The 9,539-nt window shown below is 36.3% G+C and overlaps 1 protein-coding gene across 5 annotated transcripts in view; it reads right to left on the bottom strand.

Annotated features, from left to right (window-relative positions):
• Positions 1-918: 918 nt before the first annotated feature.
• The window catches only part of HYCC2 (hyccin PI4KA lipid kinase complex subunit 2), a 56,747-nt gene continuing 48,126 nt past the window's right edge, over positions 919-9,539 (bottom strand). For all 5 annotated transcript variants that reach the window (XM_067000095.1, XM_048058524.2, XM_067000096.1 and 2 more), the window contains one exon: positions 919-8,154. In XM_067000095.1, coding sequence (XP_066856196.1) covers positions 7,550-8,154 — 605 coding nt within the window. In that variant the 3' untranslated portion in view covers positions 919-7,549. The remainder of the gene's footprint in view (positions 8,155-9,539) is intronic.

Raw genomic sequence — 9,539 nt, 5'->3', positions numbered from 1 at the left:
ACTTCCGCTGCCAGCCACGCGCTGGGCCGCCCGGAGTTGCCGTGGCGACGCGAAGCCACCGCCCCCAGCCTCAGCTGACGTGCCCAACGCGCATCCAAGTTACAAATACATACATAAATAAAAGTCAACTGGCACCCTACACAGCTCTGTTCAGAAACAGCACGATATTTATTTAACATCTTTATATATTTTTATATATATATATATATAATTTTTTCTGCATTGCAGATTGCGTCGAGTTTTATACATCTCTATTTACAATGATTTAAAATAATTATATTTCATCTCTGGCGGGTATTTACAGAGTCAATAGTAACTACATTTCACATTTCAACAACAGTCAACAGCATTAACCAGTTCAGTAAGACAGGTAAGATAATGGCTTACATGCACCAATAACATGATCTTTGATACGTGCCATCTTCAGGTCTAAGAATGAAGATTTTACCTGGTCCCAGGTTAAAGGACATCATACCACACAGCAGAGGTCGTGGTTACTAAAAACCTGTTTGGTTTAGTCCCTCACCAGTACCGCATCCTGAACGCCTGGGGTTCACACCAACACACAGGGCTACCTACCCTGGTGAAGAGGGACTTGCGCTACTAATCCATGCCCTTTTGTCCAGCCTATTTGTCCGCAAGAAGTGGGCTACTTGCTGCTTATGCTCCTTCTATGACAGAGATAAGATTACATAAAGTAGTAAAAATCCTCAGAAACCTTAGTTCAGAGAAACAAACCTGGTATGACAGGAAAAAGTAAGAAAATAATCTTTTAACCCTTGCAGAATGTTTCTTTTTGCTAGTAAAATTGACAGCATATCCTGTATTCTTACAAGGACAATACAGAGCAAAAAAGATTCGTTGTAAAATAGAAGAATTACAAATTTTAAAAATGCAGCATGGGGTACCTCGATTTAGTTTTATAGCAAATAAAAGCCACTCTAGTAAATCTAAAATGTATCTGATTTAATTATTAAAAATCTTTATTAGCTTTTTCCTGGAATCATTGATATGGAAAAAAAATTATATGACTCAATTCTATTTAATCATATGGTATTTCTTCATAAATAACCAGCTAGTAACATCCATCCTAAAAGTATGCACCTTCTGCAAGTAAACAGTAAAAAGTCTTATTTCAAAGTAATCATTGAACACTGGCTTACAAAAAACACAGACGCACCCCAGTACTAGCAATCTATTAATACTTTGAGAAGTGGTTTATCTTGAGTGATTGCTAACTCACATCTACTGTATACTTCATAAAGTTTCTAATACTTGAATTTTTCATAAACTAACAGCATGAAAGTTCTAACACAATAGGAACCACTTAAACAGAAAGAACAATGTCAACAGCCAGTATTTGTCATTCTTAAGTCCTATTTATTTTTAGAACAATTTTTCTTTGAAAAGGTTGCTTCAGTCATACTAATTTGTCTGTTTTGTGATCTGTTCTGGGAAGGATGAGGACTCAAACACACAGGACAGGATCCACTACCAACCTAAAAGAAAGATTCATTCCGTAACAAAGCAGCACATGGTCACTTTACTAGAAAGTAATCACAAACAAATCAGAAATCTTCCCTAATCACTTTTCCAAAATCAAAAACCTCTGTGAAATCTATACCACATTTTAATGGGTAATTAATCACCTTTTCAAGAGTCAAAATTTGAAGTAATTTAAAGACTATCAAAATGCAAAGACACTCTGCTCTAAATCGCTTACGTGTTACTGTCTATAAAACACTGGGAGCTCACAAACAAATAATTGTTTAATACAACTTGATTAATCACTTTGCCCGTCATGAAGAAGCTAAAATGTAGGCCAAGGTTTCACTGTACAGACACAAAGTTTTTACTGTACATGTGTTGTCACTAGCAGCTCCTCAGAGGAATAGCTTAGTAATCCTTTATGATAGAACAGATAATTTATGGACCCGTTTTTGAATTCATCTGGTCCCCCAAATATTACGTCTTGTAAAATCTGATGACCACAGTAAAAAAATCATGTGTTTTTCTACCCTAAAGAAAATAGATGAAATAACAAAAGCAGAAATTATTGTAATTTTTTACATTAAATCTCTAATAAAGTCATATAACATGGGACAGATTTTTACTAAATCCATTCCTGGCAGCTGTGAGGTACCTTAGACTTCTATAGTTTGCTTCTGAACTTCTAATGTATCAATGACAGCAGGCCTTGACACTTGCCAAACTTATGAGAAAAGTTTACCTGAAATGGCTACCTGCTATGTTTTGAAAGCTTGTTCCAAGACTTATTTTAAAATAAAATTTTATAGTAACTAAGTGGAAATCATCACACATACCAGTCTTGCAAAACCCATTTACTGCTTTCTTTCATAAACTATTAATGAACCAAGTTGCTCACAGCTCTCCACTGTTTTCCATCACTGTATAAGAGGCAGGTGAGTATTTTTAGCTCTTCAGCTGGTCATGACATGCAAATTTGACAGATTGATGTATGCATTCACTAACACAACACTCATGCTGGTATCTGTTCCTCTAAATCATCTACAAAAAAGCTTTCCATAGTTAAGTTTACTCAAGTGACAGTGGGACAACAAATTAATATTAGTTCAAAAAGTTAAGAAAAATTTCTCTTAATTTAATAAGAAAAAGAGAAATTAAGGCCCATATACTAGAAATAAACAACATTTAAAATACTGGAAAAAATATAAAATGTTGAACATTTTCATATCAAACAAGAATGAAATACAAGTACATTCAGATCAGTCCTCTGCTTATGATGCTTGGAAAGGAATAAAGTTTTGTAACTTTATCATCCTAAACAAGCCATTAAAAAAAAACAAACATGTTTACCATTCCAACACAAGCTATTCCAATGATGTAAATGGATGTTACAATGAGATGTAGCTAATGGTTTTAAGTGCTATATTAAGCATGCCATGGTAGCAATATCTTTGGCAATGACAGAATTGCAGAATTTAAGGATGAGACCATCAGATTTACAAACATCAGAAACATCTTTTGGTTCACTATGCAGCACATCCATTCCATTCAAGCATGTTCAATTATGGTTTTCCACACCTCCTCCAGGATTATGAGTATAGTATCAAGTTTGTAGTGCTTGATTTTTAGAATTTTATTCAAAAAGTTATACTTGGTTCCTACTTGCTCTTCAAGTTAATTTAAATTTGTAAGCCTAGCCAAACAAAAATTTCTGCTTTGTGAGCAAAATCAAAACACCTGAACACTTAAAAGAGACGGTTATTGGTTCATGATAAAATAGGAAAAGTTTAAACTCTTAGGTTAAAATTCAACCATGGCATAAAATAATCTACTCCAAAACTAATTTTTCAAAATACAATTCTCTGAACATGTTATACATTAAATGTTGAGGAAAAGCTCCCTGGAGCTATAATTTTCCAGGAACACTAATAATGTTCATTAAAGAAGTAAAACAAACCACATACTATCTGGAGACAGAAAGGGGCAAGAGTTGGGGCCACCTTACTACTGAGCAGCTTTACCACCATTAAGGTGCAGGTTTCCCCCTTAATCTTGAAAAATATGTTCATATTTACATACAGTATAGACACAGTTGAGGCAATTGATTGTCAACACGTGACAAATGTATGTACCTACCGACACACAAGTAAACCTCACATGGTGAGAAAAAAACCTGTCCCTGTAAACTCCAGTATTCATAGGTAGTGCAAATAAATACGTTGTCAGAATTTGTTTTTTTTTCCCTCACTCTTTTGCTGTCAAAACAGATGAATTTAATTATGTCAAAGCTAGCAGGAGTATGTTGGAAATTTTAGATTTAAGTAATGGAGACCAACACGCTTGCACACTACAAGTACTACATCTAATGCTTACTGGCTGCAACAACGTTCAGCATTACAGAATGAAGCAGGCTGTTAAAATTTTTCTCAAATTCACATCAGAAAGGGTGTTCAAAGAAATCTGCACTTAAAACAGACAGTGACATAAAAAGTCTCCAAATCAAAAGAATAATAAAGCCATTTAAAACTTCATCTTGCAACATTCATTGTTATAGGCATTTTTACCTCACCGTTTTGCTGCCCGCAGGATGAAAACAAAAAGAGGCTCAACATTCAACCAAAAGCAGCTCAAAATAAACCCCTGAAAAGGCTAATCAATGGGGTTGAGTCAGCAACCCCAACGTTTTGTATTTTCTTATTAAGCCCAAGAAAAATGAGTGGCAAAATGGCAGCATAATATGGTAAAAACTTTATCAAGGGATAATTAATTTATCCCTACTTACATGTGTATATACATCTATATATAACCCTCAGACTTCTTCACCTAAGAATTAAAAGTATGTGCACACGTGCACATGCACAGGGGAAAAAAGAAGTAGTGTTCTGCTTTTTGACCTTCTTGTATGATGCTGCAGCTGCGCTGAAATGGTGCAGAAATCTAAATCTAATGTCTCAGGTTGAGTACCAAATGTTCTAAAACAAGACACAGCTGAGTGAATTCAGGATAAAGATGTTTAAGTCTAGATATTTGTCACAGGTATGAGAACATTTGAGCATGTTTTGTACTTTTAGTATTTAACACATTATCATAAAGAACACATCATTCTCTCAGCCCACATCCTAGACATTGCTAATTTTATTACTGCCAGAATACTTTCAAGTGTACTGGGCATCACTGTATAAAGTTTCATTACAATCTTGACACACCTTGGCATAGTTTGAAACGTGTAGAAACATTAAAGATAAACGTGATAAACAGCACTGGCAAAGCCTGTTATTTCAGCTGTTTTGTAGATGTAAGTGATGACTCATTTTGTAAGACATGTTGATCAGCACATGTCTGAAGAACGACAAAAGCTCCCACAAATAAAACACTGCACTCAATGGTAATTTTGATAAGCTATGGATGTAGCACATAGCAAAAACTATATATAGTTTTTGATAGGGATAAATTTGAACTCTTTTTAAAGCTTCGTGCAGGTAGGAACACAAGAAGAAAACAAAATACAATGCATTTAAATATAACAAAAGGCACATCATCAACACTAAGAATTGCAAAAATATTTTAAATTATAATTTGACTAAAGATTTAACTACAAATTTATACATGTACATTTGACTTCCCCATCTGGAGTCAGTGGGGTGTCTCACTTTCCTGAAATAGTTTAATTGTGTGGAACCCCACCCATAAGGGTATAAAAAATTGTTTCGTGAAATTTGACCCAATTTAAGTGTCCTAAAACATCTGTAGGAATGTTTATAATGGTAAAATCAGAAACTAGAGAACCTTGCTAATGAGCAATCCCATTTTTTAAAGGCAGAGGCATAATAAAGTATAGTAATTCTTCAAAATACAGCTGATAATCCTAACCTTTTCTTTCCCAAAGATTTAAGCTAACCATTTGGTCCTTATCAATTTACCATGATGGGTCTTAAACAAAATTCCCTTTATGATGGTCTCTACAAAACAAATTTGCACTTTTAGGAAACAAACTAGCAAGTGAATTTCTACACAACCGTGACCTGCCAATTGTCTCCACCAGCAAAACTTGACAAAATAAATTAAGCAGAGTCAAATCATATATAGCTTTTGACATTCTTACAGAAAATCCCTCAATTTAATCTCACCTTTACCTTAGTTCTATCTCTGGTGGCCTTTAAAGATTAACTTCAATTTTGAAACAGTAAGGCTTTCTTTCTGATGACTCTATTTACTCTAACTAAATTTCTGCATCAGTCCAGCTGCCATTTAATTCAATTCCTTATGAATGTGAGATCTGAAGACTAGACTGTCAAAGTGACTTGTCAAAGCACAAAAACATGTCAAATATTTAAATGAATTTTAATGCAAATTTGAAAAAAAAGTTCCATCTGAAAGAGGCTCAAAAGCAAAAAAAAAAATACCAGCAATGTTACACCATGTTATTGTCCCGAATTTCTATCTGTCATTCAAAGATAACCTGCTATTTTTAACAGTTTATGTTTACTCTTCACAGTGAAACCAAAGTGCCCATGTGAAGATTGTAACTCTTTTCTGTGCATTTACAATTTGTAAACTTCCAGGATACCATACATTACTTAAGAATACAGGATGAACTTTCCCCTTTGCTCTCTAGCAATCCAGAGAGAGAGAGAGGGGATGACAAACATTTTCCTATGTAATCAGAAATGTGCTTCCACGCAGTGTTCTGTAGCATAAGTACCAGCCAGTCACCACTGCACACCAGTCATATACATTCAAGGCTTGGCTCAATGACATGAGTTTTGCATTTTCTAGAGAAGGGGCCTATCCACTAAAATAACAATTAAAAAAACCTAACATATTAGATATACCAAGGCAATGAAGTGTGATCCTTCTGGAAAAAAAGACTATCAGTACCCCTTTGTGCAAATGGTGTTTCTAGATAAGCATTTCACATTAAAGCTTCAGTGTTTCTAGCAAACTATTGTCTCTATCCCTGAGACAGCCCCTTAAGAAGATGGTCTGTCTGGACTGCAAGATTCTTAAAGTGACTCCATCATTGAATTTAGGGACACTGAGAAAGCAGCTGAGAGAGTTGGGGATGTCTAACATCCATGACACCATAGAAAGCAGCCTGAGAAATACTCTTTACCCGAATACACCTTTCATTTCAGTGATCACCACCTCACAAGAAAAACAACAACAACAAGAACACCAATAACAAAAATGGAGCAAAGCTAGCCATTAGTTCCTGGGAAAGTAGTGTCTCCCTCCCATTTACAAACCAAATTGCTTTAACAGCATGATCTTGTCTAGATTTTAGTCTACATGCAGAATGACCCTGTGTCCTGGAAGGGAAGACATGTAATGTTACATATGGCTACAACGCCATTAGAAGCACATTGTAACCTACATTATCTACTTACAATCCTCTCTCTGAGGGAAAACAACTTGTTAATACGCATGTCTCAGTTGCTGAACATCAAAAGCTTCTGGGATGAGAGACCGGGGGCAGGCAAGAAAAATCTACCCTCATTTTAATGAAAAAGTGCTGTAAGCAGCCAGGAGCAGCAATGACAATCCCCTCCCCAGAATTGATTGCACAAACTCAGAGAGGTCCAAAGTCACATCAGAATCTCTGAGGCACTCCTGGTTCTGAGAAAGAAAAGTCATGATCCAGTAGTCTTTGCAGTACTGTAGACTGAGAAAACAAACCCGTTTCTATTTCTTAACAGAGCCAAAGCATCATCTCATAGGGATCACATTCACCATTTCCGTCGGTGTCTCCAGTCTCACAGTGTTGAAATGGGACTGATCAGCCTACGATGGATTGCACGTCACCCAAGGAGAAAGGAAGGCATGGAAATAGGCATACAGTACATTATATACTGCTTCACAACCATCTTTACAAGGGGGGGAAATGAAGGTGAGGGAAGAATTATTGCTGTTTCAGTAATATGGTATGATAGCTAGACCAAATCAAACAAGATCACAACAGTCAGTATTTTCACACTGCAGGATGATGGTTCTTGTTTTGCCTAAGGATGAACTTGCCTGGGGATTTAGGGGAAAGAGGGAGTCCTAACGAAGGGAGATAAAGTTACACCTGGGATATCAGCTGCATATTGAAACTTGGAGATCGAGACTGCTTTGTCAAGGGAGCTCCTGGGGGGAAAAGATCTTTACCTTCCCCAGCTTGGCCTAGTCGGTCCTCCTGTAGGCTGATAGTTGAAAACCGATTGGTGTTGCCAGTGGCTAGATTGGTAACACCTTCTGTACCAATGCCAACACTGGAGCCTGTTTGACTGCCATTGACGTAGTCAAATGATTTACTGGAGGAAGCACTGGCGGTCCTGATCAGGCTCAAACTGTTGGCTTTTGGCACCACCTGCCCAGCAGGCAGGCTGAGGTGTTTCTTAGTAGATGTCATCTCAATTGTATCTGTACCAAGGTCAGTGGATTGGTGTATGTACTGCTTCCGAGCTACTGAATCTCGAGGGCTGTCATTGGATTTTGCTGCAGAAGAGGTTTCTTTATCCTTAGCAGAACATCCACTTGCTGTTTTCCTTAAGCTGCCCTTCTGAGATACAGATGATTGTGGTTTGGTCCCAACTGACTGGCTGCTGAGGGAAGCTCCTGATGAAAATCCTTCATCAGCATCATTAAGGTTCACAGATTCCTCTCTTCCATTTACACCTTCAGCATCTATTAATAAAAAGGGAACAACCAAAAAACCTCAAACCAATCAGAACACATAGTAAGCATTCAGGTTACATGAATGCAAAGATACACACAATGTCAAAACAAATGTCATTTGCTGATCCACCTGGTTTCAACTTGCTTAAAAATTCCTGATTCTTGGTAAATAATCTTTCTGTCATATAGCAGAATAAGCGAATCTGATAATAAAATAAGTACATCTTGAGCTTCATTTGCCTGTCCTCTACATCATTTTCATCAGTCAAGAATATCTCCAAAAGTATATCTATAAACACAGAAAAAGAATTAGGCCCCATTTAGCTAATTTTAGTTCTGTCTGCAGGTACTGATGCCAACGTGTTTTTTGTTTTAAAAAAGAAAAGTGAAATATATGTGTGTGTGTGTATATATATATATATATAATATATATAGGCTATATATATACATATATATATATAAAGCCTTTCAGACTATTTTTATCTTAGTTTGAGGCAAGATCCGAGCACGTCCAGGAAATCTTCTGGTTTGTACTGGGTAGGCTTCAGAATTAGGTTAATTCCTAGGCCTGCAACAATGCTCCAACAGAGATAGAAGGCTTCTGTTGTGTGTAGTTGGCACTTAAAACAATGTGACTATACTTTCTACTGGAGAGTAACCTAATTCCTAGTTCTCTCTCTCCCAGAGCTCAATCCTCTCTGCGTTTCCAGCAATCCTATCCAGGTCCTTCCATCACATTATCTTTAATCTCAGATCAAGATTTTTAAGAGGAAAAAAAAATCTTGTCATAAAAGAAATTTAACCTTTGAAACACTTCAAGTTGTAAAAGAGGCTTTGTGCTTTGGAATGGTATTTTAAAGAAAAAAGACTGACAAGCTTCCGTCTTAAATCCTTGTTTTCAGTCTGATAATTTGATTAGGGCTGTAAACAAAGACTTTGTTGTGGTTTCTGTTTGTTTGTTTTTGTTTTAAATCTTAATTCCAGTCCTTTTTCTAAACTCCAAATAACAGGAGTTATTGTTTCAGTAGAAAACTGAGCAGCATTTAAGTTTCAAAACTGAAAATGGATCTTGGGTTTGATACTTTGTTTCTTGTTTTATGGGGTAAAAGTAGTGGCAAGGATCTCACAGATCCTAACATTTGAGTAGAACCTGGTCCATTCATACTGATTGCTAGCAGAGCGCTACAGAGAATTTTACATTATGGCAAGCAGAACAGACACAAAGTCTTCAGCGTTTCTTCCTCTGTGCAGAAGGAACATGGGCTGATCCAACCTCATGTTTCTCCAGTGTAAAGCAAAAATACAAAAACAAAAATAAACCAGAAAGGTTTTAGTATTCTTTTGGTTTTAAAACTATTTTTCTTTTTAGGAAGCTTTGCCTTGGAATTACCATT

Source organism: Anser cygnoides, chromosome 6 (assembly GCF_040182565.1).
Source record: "Anser cygnoides isolate HZ-2024a breed goose chromosome 6, Taihu_goose_T2T_genome, whole genome shotgun sequence".
NCBI classification, from domain to species: domain Eukaryota; kingdom Metazoa; phylum Chordata; class Aves; order Anseriformes; family Anatidae; genus Anser; species Anser cygnoides.
This window is presented reverse-complemented; position numbering and strand designations above follow the sequence as displayed.